General features: G+C 41.3%; 1 protein-coding gene across 1 annotated transcript in view; it reads left to right on the forward strand.

Annotated features, from left to right (window-relative positions):
• zgc:158659 (uncharacterized protein LOC791141 homolog) overlaps window positions 1–24,836 on the forward strand; it is a 166,174-nt gene that overhangs the window by 132,932 nt on the left and 8,406 nt on the right. The window contains exon 20 of the mRNA XM_045214037.1: window positions 18,432–18,510. Within this exon, the coding sequence (XP_045069972.1) occupies window positions 18,432–18,510 (79 nt within the window). The remainder of the gene's footprint in view (window positions 1–18,431; window positions 18,511–24,836) is intronic.

Here is a 24,836-nt window from a genome sequence, read left to right on the forward strand (position 1 = left end):
ATCATCTGAACTGTGTTTGACATTCCCTAAAACATCCTCTGAACTGTGTTTGACACTCCCTAAAACATCCTCTGAACTGTGTTTGACATTCCCTAAAACATCCTCTGAACTGTGTTTGACATTCCCTAAAACATCCTCTGAACTGTGTTTGACACTCCCTAAAACATCCTCTGAACTGTGTTTGACATTCTCTAAAACATCCTCTGAACTGTGTTTGACATTCCCTAAAACATCCTCTGAACTGTGTTTGACATTCCCTAAAACATCCTCTGAACTGTGTTTGACATTCCCTAAAACATCCTCTGAACTGTGTTTGACACTCCCTAAAACATCCTCTGAACTGTGTTTGACATTCCCTAAAACATCCTCTGAACTGTGTTTGACATTCCCTAAAACATCCTCTGAACTGTTTGACACTCCCTAAAACATCATCTGAACTGTGTTTGACACTCCCTAAAACATCCTCTGTACTGTGTTTGACACTCCCTAAAACATCCTCTGAACTGTGTTTGACATTCTCTAAAACATCCTCTGAACTGTGTTTGACACTCCCTAAAACATCCTCTGAACTGTGTTTGACACTCCCTAAAACATCCTCTGAACGTGTGTTTGATACTCCCTAAAACATCCTCTGAACTGTGTTTGACACTCCCTAAAACATCCTCTGAACTGTGTTTGACACTCCCTAAAATATCATCTGAACTGTGTTTGACACTCCCTAAAACATCCTCTGAACTGTGTTTGACATTCCCTAAAACATCCTCTGAACTGTGTTTGACATTCCCTAAAACATCCTCTGAACTGTGTTTGACATTCCCTAAAACATCCTCTGAACTGTGTTTGACATTCCCTAAAACATCCTCTGAACTGTGTTTGACACTCCCTAAAACATCCTCTGAACTGTGTTTGACATTCTCTAAAACATCCTCTGAACTGTGTTTGACATTCCCTAAAACATCCTCTGAACTGTGTTTGACATTCCCTAAAACATCCTCTGAACTGTGTTTGACACTCCCTAAAACATCCTCTGAACTGTGTTTGACATTCTCTAAAACATCCTCTGAACTGTGTTTGACATTCCCTAAAACATCCTCTGAACTGTGTTTGACACTCCCTAAAACATCCTCTGAACGGTGTTTGACACTCCCTAAAACATCCTCTGAACTGTGTTTGACACTCCCTAAAACATCCTCTGAACTGTGTTTGACACTCCCTAAAACATCCTCTGAACGGTGTTTGACACTCCCTAAAACATCCTCTGAACTGTGTTTGACACTCTCTAAAACATCCTCTGAACTGTGTTTGACATTCCCTAAAACATCCTCTGAACTGTGTTTGACACTCCCCTAAAACATCCTCTGAACTGTTTGACATTCCCTAAAACATCCTCTGAACTGTGTTTGACATTCTCTAAAACATCCTCTGAACTGTGTTTGACATTCTCTAAAACATAATCTGAACTGTGTTTGACATTCCCTAAAACATCCTCTGAACTGTGTTTGACATTCCCTAAAACATCCTCTGAACTGTGTTTGACACTCCCTAAAACATCCTCTGAACTGTGTTTGACACTCCCTAAAACATCCTCTGAACTGTGTTTGACATTCCCTAAAACATCCTCTGAACTGTGTTTGACATTCCCTAAAACATCCTCTGAACTGTGTTTGACATTCCCTAAAACATCCTCTGAACTGTGTTTGACATTCCCTAAAACATCCTCTGAACTGTGTTTGACATTCCCTAAAACATCCTCTGAACTGTGTTTGACACTCCCTAAAACATCCTCTGAACTGTGTTTGACATTCTCTAAAACATCCTCTGAACTGTGTTTGACACTCCCTAAAACATCATCTGAACTGTGTTTGACACTCCCTAAAACATCCTCTGAACTGTGTTTGACACTCCCTAAAACATCCTCTGAACTGTGTTTGACATTCCCTAAAACATCCTCTGAACTGTGTTTGACATTCCCTAAAACATCCTCTGAACTGTGTTTGACACTCCCTAAAACATCCTCTGAACTGTGTTTGACACTCTCTAAAACATCCTCTGAACTGTGTTTGACATTCCCTAAAACATCCTCTGAACTGTGTTTGACACTCCCTAAAACATCCTCTGAACTGTGTTTGACACTCCCTAAAACATCCTCTGAACTGTGTTTGACACTCCCTAAAACATCCTCTGAACTGTGTTTGACATTCCCTAAAACATCCTCTGAACTGTGTTTGACACTCCCTAAAACATCATCTGAACTGTGTTTGACACTCCCTAAAACATCATCTGAACTGTGTTTGACACTCCCTAAAACATCCTCTGAACTGTGTTTGACACTCCCTAAAACATCCTCTGAACTGTGTTTGACACTCCCTAAAACATCCTCTGAACTGTGTTTGACACTCCCTAAAACATCCTCTGAACTGTGTTTGACATTCCCTAAAACATCCTCTGAACTGTGTTTGACATTCCCTAAAACATCCTCTGAACTGTGTTTGACACTCCCTAAAACATCCTCTGAACTGTGTTTGACATTCCCTAAAACATCCTCTGAACTGTGTTTGACACTCCCTAAAACATCCTCTGAACTGTGTTTGACATTCTCTAAAACATCCTCTGAACTGTGTTTGACACCCCCTAAAACATCATCTGAACTGTGTTTGACACCCCCTAAAACATCATCTGAACTGTGTTTGACATTCCCTAAAACATCCTCTGAACTGTGTTTGACACTCCCTAAAACATCCTCTGAACTGTGTTTGACATTCCCTAAAACATCCTCTGAACTGTGTTTGACACTCCCTAAAACATCCTCTGAACTGTGTTTGACATTCCCTAAAACATCCTCTGAACTGTGTTTGACATTCCCTAAAACATCCTCTGAACTGTTTGACACTCCCTAAAACATCATCTGAACTGTGTTTGACACTCCCTAAAACATCCTCTGTACTGTGTTTGATACTCCCTAAAACATCCTCTGAACTGTTTGACACTCCCTAAAACATCCTCTGAACTGTGTTTGACACTCCCTAAAACATCCTCTGAACTGTGTTTGACATTCTCTAAAACATCCTCTGAACTGTGTTTGACATTCTCTAAACCATCCTCTGAACTGTGTTTGACATTCTCTAAAACATCCTCTGAACTGTTTGACACTCCCTAAAACATCCTCTGAACTGTGTTTGACACTCCCTAAAACATCCTCTGAACTGTGTTTGACACTCTCTAAAACATCCTCTGAACTGTGTTTGACATTCTCTAAAACATCCTCTGAACTGTGTTTGACACTCTCTAAAACATCCTCTGAACTGTGTTTGACACTCCCTAAAACATCCTCTGAACTGTATTTGACACTCCCTAAAACATCCTCTGAACTGTGTTTGACACTCCCTAAAACATCCTCTGAACTGTGTTTGACACTCCCTAAAACATCCTCTGAACTGTGTTTGACATTCCCTAAAACATCCTCTGAACTGTGTTTGACACTCCCTAAAACATCCTCTGAACTGTGTTTGACACTCCCTAAAACATCATCTGAACTGTGTTTGACATTCTCTAAAACATCCTCTGAACTGTGTTTGACATTCTCTAAAACATCATCTGAACTGTGTTTGACACTCCCTAAAACATCCTCTGAACTGTGTTTGACATTCCCTAAAACATCCTCTGAACTGTGTTTGACACTCCCTAAAATATCCTCTGAACTGTGTTTGACACTCCCTAAAACATCCTCTGAACTGTGTTTGACATTCCCTAAAACATCCTCTGAACTGTGTTTGACATTCCCTAAAACATCCTCTGAACTGTGTTTGACATTCCCTAAAACATCCTCTGAACTGTGTTTGACATTCCCTAAAACATCCTCTGAACTGTGTTTGACATTCCCTAAAACATCCTCTGAACTGTGTTTGACACTCCCTAAAACATCCTCTGAACTGTGTTTGACATTCCCTAAAACATCCTCTGAACTGTGTTTGACACTCCCTAAAACATCCTCTGAACTGTGTTTGACATTCCCTAAAACATCCTCTGAACTGTGTTTGACACTCCCTAAAACATCCTCTGAACTGTGTTTGACATTCCCTAAAACATCCTCTGAACTGTGTTTGACATTCCCTAAAACATCCTCTGAACTGTGTTTGACATTCCCTAAAACATCCTCTGAACTGTGTTTGACATTCTCTAAAACATCCTCTGAACTGTGTTTGACATTCCCTAAAACATCCTCTGAACTGTGTTTGACATTCCCTAAAACATCCTCTGAACTGTGTTTGACATTCCTAAAACATCCTCTGAACTGTGTTTGACACTCCCTAAAACATCCTCTGAACTGTGTTTGACACTCCCTAAAACATCCTCTGAACTGTGTTTGACACTCCCTAAAACATCCTCTGAACTGTGTTTGACACTCCCTAAAACATCATCTGAACTGTGTTTGACATTCCCTAAAACATCCTCTGAACTGTGTTTGACATTCCCTAAAACATCCTCTGAACTGTGTTTGACATTCCCTAAAACATCCTCTGAACTGTGTTTGACACTCCCTAAAACATCCTCTGAACTGTGTTTGACATTCCCTAAAACATCCTCTGAACTGTGTTTGACACTCCCTAAAACATCCTCTGAACTGTGTTTGACATTCCCTAAAACATCCTCTGAACTGTGTTTGACACTCCCTAAAACATCATCTGAACTGTGTTTGACACTCCCTAAAACATCCTCTGAACTGTGTTTGACATTCCCTAAAACATCCTCTGAACTGTGTTTGACACTCCCTAAAACATCCTCTGAACTGTGTTTGACACTCCCTAAAACATCCTCTGAACTGTGTTTGACATTCCCTAAAACATCCTCTGAACTGTGTTTGACATTCCCTAAAACATCCTCTGAACTGTGTTTGACATTCCCTAAAACATCCTCTGAACTGTGTTTGACACTCCCTAAAACATCCTCTGAACTGTGTTTGACACTCCCTAAAACATCCTCTGAACTGTGTTTGACATTCCCTAAAACATCCTCTGAACTGTGTTTGACACTCCCTAAAACATCCTCTGAACTGTGTTTGACATTCCCTAAAACATCCTCTGAACTGTGTTTGACATTCCCTAAAACATCCTCTGAACTGTGTTTGACACTCCCTAAAACATCCTCTGAACTGTGTTTGACACTCCCTAAAACATCCTCTGAACTGTGTTTGACATTCCCTAAAACATCCTCTGAACTGTGTTTGACACTCCCTAAAACATCCTCTGAACTGTGTTTGACATTCCTAAAACATCCTCTGAACTGTGTTTGACACTCCCTAAAACATCCTCTGAACTGTGTTTGACACTCCCTAAAACATCCTCTGAACTGTGTTTGACATTCTCTAAAACATCCTCTGAACTGTGTTTGACACTCCCTAAAACATCCTCTGAACTGTGTTTGACATTCCCTAAAACATCCTCTGAACTGTGTTTGACACTCCCTAAAACATCCTCTGAACTGTGTTTGACACTCCCTAAAACATCCTCTGAACTGTGTTTGACACTCCCTAAAACATCCTCTGAACTGTGTTTGACACTCCCTAAAACATCCTCTGAACTGTGTTTGACACTCCCTAAAACATCCTCTGAACTGTGTTTGACACTCCCTAAAACATCCTCTGAACTGTGTTTGACACTCCCTAAAACATCCTCTGAACTGTGTTTGACACTCCCTAAAACATCCTCTGAACTGTGTTTGACACTCCCTAAAACATCCTCTGAACTGTGTTTGACATTCCCTAAAACATCCTCTGAACTGTGTTTGACATTCCCTAAAACATCCTCTGAACTGTGTTTGACACTCCCTAAAACATCCTCTGAACTGTGTTTGACACTCCCTAAAACATCCTCTGAACTGTGTTTGACACTCCCTAAAACATCCTCTGAACTGTGTTTGACACTCCCTAAAACATCCTCTGAACTGTGTTTGACATTCCCTAAAACATCCTCTGAACTGTGTTTGACATTCCCTAAAACATCCTCTGAACTGTGTTTGACATTCCCTAAAACATCCTCTGAACTGTGTTTGACACTCCCTAAAACATCCTCTGAACTGTGTTTGACATTCCCTAAAACATCCTCTGAACTGTGTTTGACACTCCCTAAAACATCCTCTGAACTGTGTTTGACATTCCCTAAAACATCCTCTGAACTGTGTTTGACACTCCCTAAAACATCCTCTGAACTGTGTTTGACACTCCCTAAAACATCCTCTGAACTGTGTTTGACATTCCTAAAACATCCTCTGAACTGTGTTTGACACTCCCTAAAACATCCTCTGAACTGTGTTTGACACTCCCTAAAACATCCTCTGAACTGTGTTTGACACTCCCTAAAACATCCTCTGAACTGTGTTTGACACTCCCTAAAACATCCTCTGAACGGTGTTTGACACTCCCTAAAACATCCTCTGAACTGTGTTTGACATTCTCTAAAACATCCTCTGAACTGTGTTTGACATTCCCTAAAACATCCTCTGAACTGTGTTTGACATTCCCTAAAACATCCTCTGAACTGTGTTTGACATTCCCTAAAACATCCTCTGAACTGTGTTTGACATTCCCTAAAACATCCTCTGAACTGTGTTTGACATTCTCTAAAACATCCTCTGAACTGTGTTTGACATTCCCTAAAACATCCTCTGAACTGTGTTTGACACTCCCTAAAACATCCTCTGAACTGTGTTTGACACTCCCTAAAACATCCTCTGAACTGTGTTTGACACTCCCTAAAACATCCTCTGAACTGTGTTTGACACTCTCTAAAACATCCTCTGAACTGTGTTTGACATTCCCTAAAACATCCTCTGAACTGTGTTTGACATTCCCTAAAACATCCTCTGAACTGTGTTTGACACTCCCTAAAACATCCTCTGAACTGTGTTTGACACTCCCTAAAACATCCTCTGAACTGTGTTTGACACTCCCTAAAACATCCTCTGAACTGTGTTTGACATTCCCTAAAACATCCTCTGAACTGTGTTTGACATTCCCTAAAACATCATCTGAACTGTGTTTGACATTCCCTAAAACATCCTCTGAACTGTGTTTGACATTCCCTAAAACATCCTCTGAACTGTGTTTGACACTCCCTAAAACATCCTCTGAACTGTGTTTGACATTCCCTAAAACATCCTCTGAACTGTGTTTGACATTCCCTAAAACATCCTCTGAACTGTGTTTGACATTCCCTAAAACATCCTCTGAACTGTGTTTGACACTCTCTAAAACATCCTCTGAACTGTGTTTGACATTCCCTAAAACATCCTCTGAACTGTGTTTGACATTCCCTAAAACATCCTCTGAACTGTGTTTGACACTCCCTAAAACATCCTCTGAACTGTGTTTGACATTCTCTAAAACATCCTCTGAACTGTGTTTGACACTCCCTAAAACATCATCTGAACTGTGTTTGACACTCCCTAAAACATCCTCTGAACTGTGTTTGACACTCCCTAAAACATCCTCTGAACTGTGTTTGACATTCTCTAAAACATCCTCTGAACTGTGTTTGACATTCCCTAAAACATCCTCTGAACTGTGTTTGACACTCCCTAAAACATCCTCTGAACTGTGTTTGACATTCTCTAAAACATCCTCTGAACTGTGTTTGACATTCCCTAAAACATCCTCTGAACTGTGTTTGACATTCCCTAAAACATCCTCTGAACTGTGTTTGACATTCCCTAAAACATCCTCTGAACTGTGTTTGACACTCCCTAAAACATCCTCTGAACTGTGTTTGACATTCTCTAAAACATCCTCTGAACTGTGTTTGACATTCTCTAAAACATCCTCTGAACTTGTTTGACACTCCCTAAAACATCCTCTGAACTGTGTTTGACACTCCCTAAAACATCCTCTGTACTGTGTTTGACACTCCCTAAAACATCCTCTGAACTGTGTTTGACATTCTCTAAAACATCCTCTGAACTGTGTTTGACACTCCCTAAAACATCCTCTGAACTGTGTTTGACACTCCCTAAAACATCCTCTGAACGGTGTTTGACACTCCCTAAAACATCCTCTGAACTGTGTTTGACACTCCCTAAAACATCCTCTGAACTGTGTTTGACACTCCCTAAAATATCATCTGAACTGTGTTTGACACTCCCTAAAACATCCTCTGAACTGTGTTTGACATTCCCTAAAACATCCTCTGAACTGTGTTTGACATTCCCTAAAACATCCTCTGAACTGTGTTTGACACTCCCTAAAACATCCTCTGAACTGTGTTTGACACTCCCTAAAACATCCTCTGAACTGTGTTTGACACTCCCTAAAACATCCTCTGAACTGTGTTTGACATTCTCTAAAACATCCTCTGAACTGTGTTTGACACTCCCTAAAACATCCTCTGAACTGTGTTTGACATTCCCTAAAACATCCTCTGAACTGTGTTTGACACTCCCTAAAACATCCTCTGAACTGTGTTTGACATTCTCTAAAACATCCTCTGAACTGTGTTTGACATTCTCTAAAACATCCTCTGAACTGTGTTTGACACTCCCTAAAACATCCTCTGAACTGTGTTTGACACTCTCTAAAACATCCTCTGAACTGTGTTTGACACTCCCTAAAACATCCTCTGAACTGTGTTTGACACTCCCTAAAACATCCTCTGAACGGTGTTTGACACTCCCTAAAACATCCTCTGAACTGTGTTTGATACTCTCTAAAACATCCTCTGAACTGTGTTTGACATTCCCTAAAACATCCTCTGAACTGTGTTTGACACTCCTAAAACATCCTCTGAACTGTGTTTGACATTCCCTAAAACATCCTCTGAACTGTGTTTGACATTCTCTAAAACATCCTCTGAACTGTGTTTGACATTCTCTAAAACATCATCTGAACTGTGTTTGACATTCCCTAAAACATCCTCTGAACTGTGTTTGACATTCCCTAAAACATCCTCTGAACTGTGTTTGACACTCCCTAAAACATCCTCTGAACTGTGTTTGACACTCCCTAAAATATCCTCTGAACTGTGTTTGACACTCCCTAAAACATCCTCTGAACTGTGTTTGACATTCCCTAAAACATCCTCTGAACTGTGTTTGACATTCCCTAAAACATCCTCTGAACTGTGTTTGACATTCCCTAAAACATCCTCTGAACTGTGTTTGACATTCCCTAAAACATCCTCTGAACTGTGTTTGACACTCCCTAAAACATCCTCTGAACTGTGTTTGACATTCTCTAAAACATCCTCTGAACTGTGTTTGACACCCCCTAAAACATCATCTGAACTGTGTTTGACATTCCCTAAAACATCCTCTGAACTGTGTTTGACACTCCCTAAAACATCCTCTGAACTGTGTTTGACATTCCCTAAAACATCCTCTGAACTGTGTTTGACATTCCCTAAAACATCCTCTGAACTGTGTTTGACACTCCCTAAAACATCCTCTGAACTGTGTTTGACATTCTCTAAAACATCCTCTGAACTGTGTTTGACATTCCCTAAAACATCCTCTGAACTGTGTTTGACATTCCCTAAAACATCCTCTGAACTGTGTTTGACATTCCCTAAAACATCCTCTGAACTGTGTTTGACACTCCCTAAAACATCCTCTGAACTGTGTTTGACATTCCCTAAAACATCCTCTGAACTGTGTTTGACATTCCCTAAAACATCCTCTGAACTGTTTGACACTCCCTAAAACATCATCTGAACTGTGTTTGACACTCCCTAAAACATCCTCTGTACTGTGTTTGATACTCCCTAAAACATCCTCTGAACTGTGTTTGACACTCCCTAAAACATCCTCTGAACTGTGTTTGACACTCCCTAAAATATCATCTGAACTGTGTTTGACACTCCCTAAAACATCCTCTGAACTGTGTTTGACATTCCCTAAAACATCCTCTGAACTGTGTTTGACATTCCCTAAAACATCCTCTGAACTGTGTTTGACATTCCCTAAAACATCATCTGAACTGTGTTTGACATTCCCTAAAACATCCTCTGAACTGTGTTTGACATTCCCTAAAACATCCTCTGAACTGTGTTTGACACTCCCTAAAACATCCTCTGAACTGTGTTTGACATTCTCTAAAACATCCTCTGAACTGTGTTTGACATTCCCTAAAACATCCTCTGAACTGTGTTTGACATTCCCTAAAACATCCTCTGAACTGTGTTTGACACTCCCTAAAACATCCTCTGAACTGTGTTTGACATTCTCTAAAACATCCTCTGAACTGTGTTTGACACTCCCTAAAACATCCTCTGAACTGTGTTTGACACTCCCTAAAACATCCTCTGAACGGTGTTTGACACTCCCTAAAACATCCTCTGAACTGTGTTTGACACTCCCTAAAACATCCTCTGAACTGTGTTTGACACTCCCTAAAACATCCTCTGAACGGTGTTTGACACTCCCTAAAACATCCTCTGAACTGTGTTTGATACTCTCTAAAACATCCTCTGAACTGTGTTTGACATTCCCTAAAACATCCTCTGAACTGTGTTTGACACTCCCTAAAACATCCTCTGAACTGTGTTTGACATTCCTAAAACATCCTCTGAACTGTGTTTGACATTCTCTAAAACATCCTCTGAACTGTGTTTGACACTCCCTAAAACATCCTCTGAACTGTGTTTGACATTCCCTAAAACATCCTCTGAACTGTGTTTGACACTCCCTAAAACATCCTCTGAACTGTGTTTGACATTCTCTAAAACATCCTCTGAACTGTGTTTGACATTCCCTAAAACATCCTCTGAACTGTGTTTGACATTCTCTAAAACATCCTCTGAACTGTGTTTGACATTCCCTAAAACATCCTCTGAACTGTGTTTGACATTCCCTAAAACATCCTCTGAACTGTGTTTGACACTCCCTAAAACATCCTCTGAACTGTGTTTGACATTCTCTAAAACATCCTCTGAACTGTGTTTGACACTCCCTAAAACATCCTCTGAACTGTGTTTGACACTCCCTAAAACATCCTCTGAACGGTGTTTGACACTCCCTAAAACATCCTCTGAACTGTGTTTGACACTCTCTAAAACATCCTCTGAACTGTGTTTGACATTCCCTAAAACATCCTCTGAACTGTGTTTGACACTCCCTAAAACATCCTCTGAACGGTGTTTGACACTCCCTAAAACATCCTCTGAACTGTTTGACACTCCCTAAAACATCCTCTGAACTGTGTTTGACATTCTCTAAAACATCCTCAGAACTGTGTTTGACATTCCCTAAAACATCCTCTGAACTGTGTTTGACACTCCCTAAAACATCCTCTGAACGGTGTTTGACACTCCCTAAAATATCCTCTGAACTGTGTTTGACATTCTCTAAAACAGCCTCTGAACTGTGTTTGACATTCTCTAAAACATCCTCTGAACTGTTTGACACTCCCTAAAACATCCTCTGAACTGTGTTTGACACTCCCTAAAACATCCTCTGAACTGTTTTTGACACTCCCTAAAACATCCTCTGAACTGTGTTTGACATTCTCTAAAACATCCTCTGAACTGTGTTTGATACTCTCTAAAACATCCTCTGAACTGTGTTTGACATTCTCTAAAACATCCTCTGAACTGTGTTTGACATTCTCTAAAACATCCTCTGAACTGTGTTTGACACTCCCTAAAACATCCTCTGAACTGTGTTTGACACTCTCTAAAACATCCTCTGAACTGTGTTTGACACTCCCTAAAACATCCTCTGAACTGTGTTTGACACTCCCTAAAACATCCTCTGAACGGTGTTTGACACTCCCTAAAACATCCTCTGAACTGTGTTTGACACTCTCTAAAACATCCTCTGAACTGTGTTTGACATTCCCTAAAACATCCTCTGAACTGTGTTTGACACTCCCTAAAACATCCTCTGAACTGTTTGACATTCCCTAAAACATCCTCTGAACTGTGTTTGACATTCTCTAAAACATCCTCTGAACTGTTTGACACTCCCTAAAACATCCTCTGAACTGTGTTTGACATTCCCTAAAACATCCTCTGAACTGTGTTTGACACTCCCTAAAACATCCTCTGAACTGTGTTTGACATTCTCTAAAACATCCTCTGAACTGTGTTTGACATTCCCTAAAACATCCTCTGAACTGTGTTTGACATTCCCTAAAACATCCTCTGAACTGTGTTTGACACTCCCTAAAACATCCTCTGAACTGTGTTTGACATTCTCTAAAACATCCTCTGAACTGTGTTTGACACTCCCTAAAACATCCTCTGAACTGTGTTTGACACTCCCTAAAACATCCTCTGAACGGTGTTTGACACTCCCTAAAACATCCTCTGAACTGTGTTTGACACTCTCTAAAACATCCTCTGAACTGTGTTTGACATTCCCTAAAACATCCTCTGAACTGTGTTTGACACTCCCTAAAACATCCTCTGAACGGTGTTTGACACTCCCTAAAACATCCTCTGAACTGTTTGACACTCCCTAAAACATCCTCTGAACTGTGTTTGACATTCTCTAAAACATCCTCAGAACTGTGTTTGACATTCCCTAAAACATCCTCTGAACTGTGTTTGACACTCCCTAAAACATCCTCTGAACGGTGTTTGACACTCCCTAAAATATCCTCTGAACTGTGTTTGACATTCTCTAAAACAGCCTCTGAACTGTGTTTGACATTCTCTAAAACATCCTCTGAACTGTTTGACACTCCCTAAAACATCCTCTGAACTGTGTTTGACACTCCCTAAAACATCCTCTGAACTGTGTTTGACACTCCCTAAAACATCCTCTGAACTGTGTTTGACATTCTCTAAAACATCCTCTGAACTGTGTTTGATACTCTCTAAAACATCCTCTGAACTGTGTTTGACATTCTCTAAAACATCCTCTGAACTGTGTTTGACATTCTCTAAAACATCCTCTGAACTGTGTTTGACACTCCCTAAAACATCCTCTGAACTGTGTTTGACACTCTCTAAAACATCCTCTGAACTGTGTTTGACACTCCCTAAAACATCCTCTGAACTGTATTTGACACTCCCTAAAACATCCTCTGAACGGTGTTTGACACTCCCTAAAACATCCTCTGAACTGTGTTTGACACTCTCTAAAACATCCTCTGAACTGTGTTTGACATTCCCTAAAACATCCTCTGAACTGTGTTTGACACTCCCTAAAACATCCTCTGAACGGTGTTTGACACTCCCTAAAACATCCTCTGAACTGTTTGACACTCCCTAAAACATCCTCTGAACTGTGTTTGACATTCTCTAAAACATCCTCAGAACTGTGTTTGACATTCCCTAAAACATCCTCTGAACTGTGTTTGACACTCCCTAAAACATCCTCTGAACGGTGTTTGACACTCCCTAAAATATCCTCTGAACTGTGTTTGACACTCCCTAAAACATCCTCTGAACTGTGTTTGACACTCCCTAAAACATCCTCTGAACTGTGTTTGACACTCCCTAAAACATCCTCTGAACTGTGTTTGACATTCTCTAAAACATCCTCTGAACTGTGTTTGATACTCTCTAAAACATCCTCTGAACTGTGTTTGACATTCTCTAAAACATCCTCTGAACTGTGTTTGACATTCTCTAAAACATCCTCTGAACGTGTTTGACACTCCCTAAAACATCCTCTGAACTGTGTTTGACACTCCCTAAAACATCCTCTGAACTGTGTTTGACACTCCCTAAAACATCCTCTGAACTGTGTTTGACATTCTCTAAAACATCCTCTGAACTGTGTTTGATACTCTCTAAAACATCCTCTGAACTGTGTTTGACATTCTCTAAAACATCCTCTGAACTGTGTTTGACATTCTCTAAAACATCCTCTGAACTGTGTTTGACACTCCCTAAAACATCCTCTGAACTGTGTTTGACACTCCCTAAAACATCCTCTGAACTGTGTTTGACATTCTCTAAAACATCCTCTGAACTGTGTTTGACACTCTCTAAAACATCCTCTGAACTGTGTTTGACACTCTCTAAAACATCCTCTGAACTGTGTTTGACACTCCCTAAAACATCCTCTGAACTGTGTTTGACACTCCCTAAAACATCCTCTGAACTGTGTTTGACACTCCCTAAAACATCCTCTGAACTGTGTTTGACACTCCCTAAAACATCCTCTGAACTGTGTTTGACATTCCCTAAAACATCCTCTGAACTGTGTTTGACATTCCCTAAAACATCCTCTGAACTGTGTTTGACACTCCCTAAAACATCATCTGAACTGTGTTTGACATTCTCTAAAACATCCTCTGAACTGTGTTTGACATTCTCTAAAACATCATCTGAACTGTGTTTGACATTCCCTAAAACATCCTCTGAACTGTGTTTGACATTCCCTAAAACATCCTCTGAACTGTGTTTGACACTCCCTAAAATATCCTCTGAACTGTGTTTGACACTCCCTAAAACATCCTCTGAACTGTGTTTGACATTCCCTAAAACATCCTCTGAACTGTGTTTGACATTCCCTAAAACATCCTCTGAACTGTGTTTGACATTCCCTAAAACATCCTCTGAACTGTGTTTGACATTCCCTAAAACATCCTCTGAACTGTGTTTGACATTCCCTAAAACATCCTCTGAACTGTGTTTGACACTCCCTAAAACATCCTCTGAACTGTGTTTGACATTCTCTAAAACATCCTCTGAACTGTGTTTGACACCCCCTAAAACATCATCTGAACTGTGTTTGACATTCCCTAAAACATCCTCTGAACTGTGTTTGACACTCCCTAAAACATCCTCTGAACTGTGTTTGACATTCCCTAAAACATCCTCTGAACTGTGTTTGACACTCCCTAAAACATCCTCTGAACTGTGTTTGACATTCTCTAAAACATCCTCTGAACTGTGTTTGACATTCCCTAAAACATCCTCTGAACTGTGTTTGACATTCCCTAAAACATCCTCTGAACTGTGTTTGACATTCCCTAAAACATCCTCTGAACTGTGTTTGACACTCCTAAAACATCCTCTGAACTGTGTTTGACATTCCCCTAAAACATCCTCTGAACTGTGTTTGACATTCCCTAAAACATCCTCTGAACTGTTTGACACTCCCTAAAACATCATCTGAACTGTGTTTGACACTCCCTAAAACATCCTCTGTACTGTGTTTGACACTCCCTAAAACATCCTCTGAACTGTGTTTGACATTCTCTAAAACATCCTCTGAACTGTGTTTGACACTCCCTAAAACATCCTCTGAACTGTGTTTGACACTCCCTAAAACATCCTCTGAACGGTGTTTGATACTCCCTAAAACATCCTCTGAACTGTGTTTGACACTCCCTAAAACATCCTCTGAACTGTGTTTGACACTCCCTAAAATATCATCTGAACTGTGTTTGACACTCCCTAAAACATCCTCTGAACTGTGTTTGACATTCCCTAAAACATCCTCTGAACTGTGTTTGACATTCCCTAAAACATCCTCTGAACTGTGTTTGACATTCCCTAAAACATCATCTGAACTGTGTTTGACATTCCCTAAAACATCCTCTGAACTGTGTTTGACATTCCCTAAAACATCCTCTGAACTGTGTTTGACACTCCCTAAAACATCCTCTGAACTGTGTTTGACATTCTCTAAAACATCCTCTGAACTGTGTTTGACATTCCCTAAAACATCCTCTGAACTGTGTTTGACATTCCCTAAAACATCCTCTGAACTGTGTTTGACACTCCCTAAAACATCCTCTGAACTGTGTTTGACATTCTCTAAAACATCCTCTGAACTGTGTTTGACACTCCCTAAAACATCCTCTGAACTGTGTTTGACACTCCCTAAAACATCCTCTGAACGGTGTTTGACACTCCCTAAAACATCCTCTGAACTGTGTTTGACACTCCCTAAAACATCCTCTGAACTGTGTTTGACACTCCCTAAAACATCCTCTGAACGGTGTTTGACACTCCCTAAAACATCCTCTGAACTGTGTTTGATACTCTCTAAAACATCCTCTGAACTGTGTTTGACATTCCCTAAAACATCCTCTGAACTGTGTTTGACACTCCCTAAAACATCCTCTGAACTGTTTGACATTCCCTAAAACATCCTCTGAACTGTGTTTGACATTCTCTAAAACATCCTCTGAACTGTGTTTGACATTCTCTAAAACATCATCTGAACTGTGTTTGACATTCCCTAAAACATCCTCTGAACTGTGTTTGACATTCCCTAAAACATCCTCTGAACTGTGTTTGACACTCCCTAAAATATCCTCTGAACTGTGTTTGACACTCCCTAAAACATCCTCTGAACTGTGTTTGACATTCCCTAAAACATCCTCTGAACTGTGTTTGACATTCCCTAAAACATCCTCTGAACTGTGTTTGACATTCCCTAAAACATCCTCTGAACTGTGTTTGACATTCCCTAAAACATCCTCTGAACTGTGTTTGACATTCCCTAAAACATCCTCTGAACTGTGTTTGACACTCCCTAAAACATCCTCTGAACTGTGTTTGACATTCTCTAAAACATCCTCTGAACTGTGTTTGACACCCCTAAAACATCATCTGAACTGTGTTTGACATTCCCTAAAACATCCTCTGAACTGTGTTTGACACTCCCTAAAACATCCTCTGAACTGTGTTTGACATTCCCTAAAACATCCTCTGAACTGTGTTTGACATTCCCTAAAACATCCTCTGAACTGTGTTTGACACTCCCTAAAACATCCTCTGAACTGTGTTTGACATTCTCTAAAACATCCTCTGAACTGTGTTTGACATTCCCTAAAACATCCTCTGAACTGTGTTTGACATTCCCTAAAACATCCTCTGAACTGTGTTTGACATTCCCTAAAACATCCTCTGAACTGTGTTTGACACTCCCTAAAACATCCTCTGAACTGTGTTTGACATTCCCTAAAACATCCTCTGAACTGTGTTTGACATTCCCTAAAACATCCTCTGAACTGTTTGACACTCCCTAAAACATCATCTGAACTGTGTTTGACACTCCCTAAAACATCCTCTGTACTGTGTTTGATACTCCCTAAAACATCCTCTGAACTGTGTTTGACACTCCCTAAAACATCCTCTGAACTGTGTTTGACACTCCCTAAAATATCATCTGAACTGTGTTTGACACTCCCTAAAACATCCTCTGAACTGTGTTTGACATTCCCTAAAACATCCTCTGAACTGTGTTTGACATTCCCTAAAACATCCTCTGAACTGTGTTTGACATTCCCTAAAACATCATCTGAACTGTGTTTGACATTCCCTAAAACATCCTCTGAACTGTGTTTGACATTCCCTAAAACATCCTCTGAACTGTGTTTGACACTCCCTAAAACATCCTCTGAACTGTGTTTGACATTCTCTAAAACATCCTCTGAACTGTGTTTGACATTCCCTAAAACATCCTCTGAACTGTGTTTGACATTCCCTAAAACATCCTCTGAACTGTGTTTGACACTCCCTAAAACATCCTCTGAACTGTGTTTGACATTCTCTAAAACATCCTCTGAACTGTGTTTGACACTCCCTAAAACATCCTCTGAACTGTGTTTGACACTCCCTAAAACATCCTCTGAACGGTGTTTGACACTCCCTAAAACATCCTCTGAACTGTGTTTGATACTCTCTAAAACATCCTCTGAACTGTGTTTGACATTCCTTAAAACATCCTCTGAACTGTGTTTGACACTCCCTAAAACATCCTCTGAACTGTTTGACATTCCCTAAAACATCCTCTGAACTGTGTTTGACATTCTCTAAAACATCCTCTGAACTGTTTGACACTCCCTAAAACATCCTCTGAACTGTGTTTGACATTCCCTAAAACATCCTCTGAACTGTGTTTGACACTCCCTAAAACATCCTCTGAACTGTGTTTGACATTCTCTAAAACATCCTCTGAACTGTGTTTGACATTCCCTAAAACATCCTCTGAACTGTGTTTGACATTCCCTAAAACATCCTCTGAACTGTGTTTGACACTCCCTAAAACATCCTCTGAACTGTGTTTGACATTCTCTAAAACATCCTCTGAACTGTGTTTGACACTCCCTAAAACATCCTCTGAACTGTGTTTGACACTCCCTAAAACATCCTCTGAACGGTGTTTGACACTCCCTAAAACATCCTCTGAACTGTGTTTGACACTCCCTAAAACATCCTCTGAACTGTGTTTGACACTCCCTAAAACATCCTCTGAACGGTGTTTGACACTCCCTAAAACATCCTCTGAACTGTGTTTGATACTCTCTAAAACATCCTCTGAACTGTGTTTGACATTCCCTAAAACATCCTCTGAACTGTGTTTGACACTCCCTAAAACATCCTCTGAACTGTTTGACATTCCCTAAAACATCCTCTGAACTGTGTTTGACATTCTCTAAAACATCCTCTGAACTGTTTGACACTCCCTAAAACATCCTCTGAACTGTGTTTGACATTCCCTAAAACATCCTCTGAACTGTGTTTGTGTGCGTGTAGATCTTCGTCAGGACATGCTGACTCTGCAGATTATTAAGATCATGGAGAATATCTGGCAGAACCAGGGACTGGACCTAAGGTAAGAACACACCCACATTTTGTCCCACTCCTCTTTGCAGATCTTCTCCAAGTCGTTAAGGTTTCGAGGCTGACGTTTGGCAACTCGAACCTTCAGCTCCCTCCACAGATTTTCTATGGGATTAAGGTCTGGAGACTGGCTAGGCCACTCCAGGACCTTAATGTGCTTCTTCTTGAGCCACTCCTTTGTTGCCTTGGCTGTGTGTTTTGGGTTATTGTCATGCTGGAATACCCATCCACGACCCATTTTCAATGCCCTGGCTGAGGGAAGGAGGTTCTCACCCAAGATTTGACGGTACATGGCCCTGTCCATCGTCCCTTTGATGCGGTGAAATTGTCCTGTCCCCTTAGCAGAAAAACACCCCCAAATCATAATGCTTCCACCTCCATGTTTGACGGTGGGGATGGTGTTCTTTTGGTCATAGGCAGCATTCCTCCTCCTCCAAACACGGCGAGTTGAGTTGATGCCAAAGAGCTCGATTTTGGTCTCATCTGACCACAACACTTTCACCCAGTTCTCCTCTGAATCATTCAGATGTTCATTGGCAAACTTCAGACGGGCCTGTATATGTGCTTTCTTGAGCAGGGGGACTTTGCGGGCGCTGCAGGATTTCAGTCCTTTACGGCGTAGTGTGTTACCAATTGTTTTCTTGGTGACTATGGTCCCAGCTGCCTTGAGATCATTGACAAGATCCTCCCGTGTAGTTCTGGGCTGATTCCTCACCGTTCTCATGATCATTGCAACTCCACGAGGTGAGATCTTGCATGGAGCCCCAGGCCGAGGGAGATTGACAGTTATTTTGTGTTTCTTCCATTTGCGAATAATCGCACCAACTGTTGTCACCTTCTCACCAAGCTGCTTGGCGATGGTCTTGTAGCCCATTCCAGCCTTGTGTAGGTCTACAATCTTGTCCCTGACATCCTTGGAGAGCTCTTTGGTCTTGGCCATGGTGGAGAGTTTGGAATCTGATTGATTGATTGCTTCTGTGGACAGGTGCTTTTATACAGGTAACAAGGTGAGATTAGGAGCACTCCCTTTAAGAGTGTGCTCCTAATCTCAGCTCGTTACCTGTATAAAAGACACCTGGGAGCCAGAAATCTTTCTGATTGAGAGGGGGTCAAATACTTATTTCCCTCATTAAAATGCAAATCAATTTATAAAAAAATTTACATGCGTTTTTCTGGATTTTTTTGTTGTTATTCTGTCTCACTGTTCAAATAAACCTACCATTAACATTATAGACTGATCATTTCTTTGTCAGTGGGCAAACGTACAAAATCAGCAGGGGATCAAATACTTTTTTCCCTCACTGTATATATATATATATATATTTGTGAGAAAAAAAAACATAAGGGGGATTGGAAGTGATGCAGACAATTACATTGATGGAAGTTACAATCTATCTGCAATATTAATCTGATCTACCCCCTCAAAAAAAATAAAAAAAGAAGAAGAATATGCCATTTAGCAGATGCTTTTATCCAAAGCGACTTACAGTCATGCGTGCATACATTTTTTTTCTGTGTATGGGTGGTCCCGGGGATCGAACCCACTACCTTGGCGTTACAAGCGCCGTGCTCTACCAGCTGAGCTACAGAGGACCACCCATAGGACTGGACCTAAAGCGGCGAGGGGTCAAACTCACAGAGGTCCCCAAATAGTCCTCTATCCATCGTTTTTTGAAACTTTTACGCTTCCTGACTGTCTAGCTTTCATTTCGGTGATTGTTAGCAAGCTGGACAAGAGTTTAGGCATTGTGCGTACGGCCCAGTACATCACTGGGGCCAAGCTTCCTGCCAACCAGGCGGTGTCAGAGGAAGGCCCTAAAAATGGTCAAAGACTCCAGCCACCCTAGTCATAGATTGTTCTCTCTGCTACCGCACGGCAAGCGGTACCGGAGCGCCAAGTCTAGGTCCAAAAGGCTCCTTAACAGCTTCTACCCCCAAGCCATAAGACTGCTGAACATCTAATCCAGTACCCAGACTATTTGCATTGTCCACCCCCCCCCTTTACACTGCTGCTACTCTCTGTTTATTATCGATGGATAGTCACTTTAATAACTTTACCTACATGTACATATTACCTTTTTTATAATTTTTTGGTATTCTTTCTTAAAACGGCATAGTTGGTTAAGGGCTTGTCAGTCAGCATTTCACTGTGAGGTCTCCACCTGTTGTATTCGGAGCATTTTTAATATATATTTTCTTTTACTTCACCTTTATTTAACCAGGTTGTTGAAACCAGCCAGTTGAGAACATGTGACAAATAACATTTGATTTGATTTGATTTGTTATCAGGACATAGTTTAGTCATTGTTATCAGGACAAACAAGGTTTATTTATTGACCTTACTACAACCACCAGCAGGCTGCATTGAATCGGGGCCGTATGTTTGACACCCCTGACCTAAAGTAAGTAACCCCCCCCTCCCCTCCCCTGTATGGCAGTCTGCCTATAGGGGGCAGTTTGTTTAACCTAACCCAGTAAGGGTTGGTGTGAGGTGTGACCCAGGTGCGGTGCAGGATAGACAGCAGGCAGCAGGCAGAGATGGTGAAACAAGGATCTTTACTGGTGGTCCCAAAACCAGGATGCAAAACACCGGACTATACACGATAAAAGAAAGGTGGAGCAAATAAGTCTCCAAAAACAGGCTGACAGCCAAAATACGAAATACTACCTAAGACTGAAACAAATAACGAAACAGGGAGAAGACTTCTCAAGTACCTGTACATAGGTCTCCGATCAGACACTGAGTAGTACTGCTGGACATAGAGAAACTAGCAGAGAATACTGAGCAAGGGAACACAGGGAAGTGAGGGCATAAATACACAGGTGAACAGGTAGACACAGGTGAACAGGGAGACACAGGTGAACAGGTAGACACAGGTGACACCAATAGGATGATGATTAGTCCCGACTGTGAGTGAGGAGGTGCCTAAGGTTGTCGGAGGGTGACACCTAGTGGGTGGCTCCGGAACTGCGACCCCCTCCTGTAACAGACACCAAGACTGTTCTCAGGGTCTGCCACTTTCGACTAGCATAAGTTACTTTTTGTAGCAGGTTAGGAGAACTTATGCAGGTTAGGAGAATTAACATGGCAGATTAAAATAATTAGATTAAGGTTAGGACAAGGGTTAGCTAAAATGCTAAAATTGTCCCCATCGCGACTCGAACATATCTAGCTACAACCAGGCCGTCCAGTCGCTCAGGCAGCTCCCTGGAGGAGAGTTCGTCCTTCATCCCCTCTGATAGCCCCTGCGCGTAAAGGACACCCAGGGTGGCCTCCTCCCATCCTGCCTCTCGAGCCCGGGTCCGGAACTCCACGGAGTAGTCCGCCACCGAACGGTCACCCTGCCGACAGGCCGTGAGCCGCCTCCCGGCCTCGTGCCCCGACACCACCCGAGAGGATTAAGGTTAGGACAAGGGTTAGGGTTAGCTAAAATTGTCCCCATCGCGACTCGAACATATCTAGCTACAACCACGTCTGCCTTGAGAACAATCTTGGTTTCCACTAATGCGATGCTTCCAATATTACAGGAGCTGTTTTTTCCCAACATATTAAGTGTGTGCCCTCAGGCCTCTACTCTACTACCACATATCTACAACACAAAATCCATGTGTACGTGTGTATAGTGCGTATGTGTGTGTCTCTTCACAGTCCCCACTGGTCCATAAGGTGTATTTGTATCTGTTTTTAAATCTGATTCTACTGCTTGCATCAGTTACTTGATGTGGAATAGAGTTCCATGTAGTCATGGCTCTATGTAGTACTGTGAGCCTCCCATAGTCTGTTCTGGACTTGGAGACTGTGAAGAGACCTCTGGTGGCATGTCTTGTGGGGTATGCATGGGTGTCTGAGCTGTGTGCCAGTCGTTTAAACAGACAGCTCGGTGCATTCAACATGTCAATACCTCTTACAAATACAAGTAGTGATGAAGTCAATCTCTCCTCCACTTTGATCCAGGAGAGATTGACATGCATATTATTAATTTTGTTCTGTTCTGAGCCAATTGTAATTTTCCTAAGTCCCTCTTTGTGGCACCTGACCACGCGACTGAACAGTAGTCCAGGTACAACAAAACTAGAGCCTGTAGGACCTGCCTTGTTGATAGTGCTGTTAAGAAGGTAGAGCAGCTCTTCATTATGGACAGACTTCTCCCCATCTTAGGTACTGTTACAGTGGGGGAAAAAAGTATTTAGTCAGTCACCAATTGTGCAAGTTCTCCCACTTAAAAAGATGAGAGAGGCCTGTAATTTTCATCATAGGTACACGTCAACTATGACAGACAAAATGAGAAAAACAAGTCCAGAAAATAACATTGTAGGATTTTTAATGAATTTATTTGCAAATTATGGTGGAAAATAAGTATTTGTCCTCCACTTGTTACCTGTATTAATGGCACCTGTTTGAACTTGTTATCAGTATAAAAGACACCTGTCCACAACCTCAAACAGTCACACTCCAAACTCCACTATGGCCAAGACCAAAGAGCTGTCAAAGGACACCAGAAACAAAATTGTAGACCTGCACCAGGCTGGGAAGACTGAATCTGCAATAGGTAAGCAGCTTGGTTTGAAGAAATTAACTGTGGGAGCAATTATTAGGAAATGGAAGACATACAAGACCACTGATAATCTCCCTCGAAGATCTCACCCTGTGGGGTCAAAATGATCACAAGAACGGTGAGCAAAAATCCCAGAACCACACGGGGAGACCTAGTGAATGACCTGCAGAGAGCTGGGACCAAAGTAACAAAGCCTACCATCAGTAACACACTACGCCGCCAGGTGCCAGACGTGTCCCCCTGCTTAAGCCAGTACATGTCCAGGCCCGTCTGAAGTTTGCTAGAGTGCATTTGGATGATCCAGAAGAGGATTGGGAGAATGTCATATGGTCAGATGAAACCAAAATAGAACTTTTTGGTAAAAATTCAACTCGTCGTGTTTGGAGGACAAAGAATGCTGAGTTGCATCCAAAGAACAACATACCTACTGTGAAGCATGGGGGTGGAAACATCATGCTTTGGGGCTGTTTTTCTGCAAAGGGACCAGGACGACTGATCCGTGTAAAGGAAAGAATGAATGGGGCCATGTATCGTGAGATTTTGAGTGAAAACCTCCTTCCATCAGCAAGGGCATTGAAGATGAAACGTGGCTGGATCTTTCAGCATGACAATGATCCCAAACACACCGCCCGGGCAACGAAGGAGTGGCTTCGTAAGAAGCATTTCAAGGTCCTGGAGTGGCCTAGCCAGTCTCCAGATCTCAACCCCATATAAATTATTTGGAGGGAGTTGAAAGTCTGTGTTGCCCAGCAACAGCCCCAAAACATCACTGCTCTAGAGGAGATCTGCATGGAGGAATGGGCCAAAATACCAGCAACAGTGTGTGAAAACCTTGTGTAGACTTACAGAAAACGTTTGACCTGTGTCATTGCCAACAAAGGGTATATAACAAAGTATTGAGAAACTTTTGTTATTGACCAAATACTTATTTTCCACCATAATTTGCAAATAAATTCATTAAAAATCCTACAATGTGAACCGAACTCTTGGACAGAGGTAAAGAAATAAAATATATATTGGATATTTACTTAAACAAAGCGCATCGGGGGAGGATGGACAAAAAATGTTTTTTTGTTCTTGAAATTTCGTATTTATTTATTTTTGTGGATTTTTGTCCATCCACCCCTGATTCAGAATATACCATCTTCATAGTCATGGCATGCTTGGTTCAATAACTATTGACAAGAGCAAACCGAATATCCACCAAATATCCAATATAAAACACATTTTACCTCGGTCAAGGAAGTTTCTGATGAACTTCCCCAACGGCGCGGAACCGAGACCAGGCTTTGTGGAATCTAGCTCCGACTACATCGATTCACCCGAGGTCAATACTTAAAAAACAAAAAAATATGATGAAACACCCACCTTGTACTTATGTTTGTCCTCTGTAGTTGCGAGTCTTTGTTTGTTTGTTGAAAAAAATACTTTTTCAATAAACGTTATTCAAATACCACCACCGACTGTTACCTTGTTGAGATTCAATGGGGCACATGGGCTGAGTTGCCATCTTAGAGCAACAGCAATGAGCAAACAGTCGTCACTCAACTCTCTTTTATAATGAGTGTTGTTTATTAATATTAAATTAATATTAATATGCCATTTAGCAGACGCTTTTATCCAAAGCGACTTAGTCATGCGTGCATACATTTTTGTGTATGGGTGGTCCCGGGGATCGAACCCACTACCCTGGCGTTACAAGCGCCGTGCTCTACCAGCTGAGCTACAGAGGGGGTTTATGATAAGAGGGCTATTTGTATTG

The sequence above is a fragment of the Coregonus clupeaformis genome, unplaced genomic scaffold, assembly GCF_020615455.1.
Source record: "Coregonus clupeaformis isolate EN_2021a unplaced genomic scaffold, ASM2061545v1 scaf0188, whole genome shotgun sequence".
NCBI classification, from domain to species: domain Eukaryota; kingdom Metazoa; phylum Chordata; class Actinopteri; order Salmoniformes; family Salmonidae; genus Coregonus; species Coregonus clupeaformis.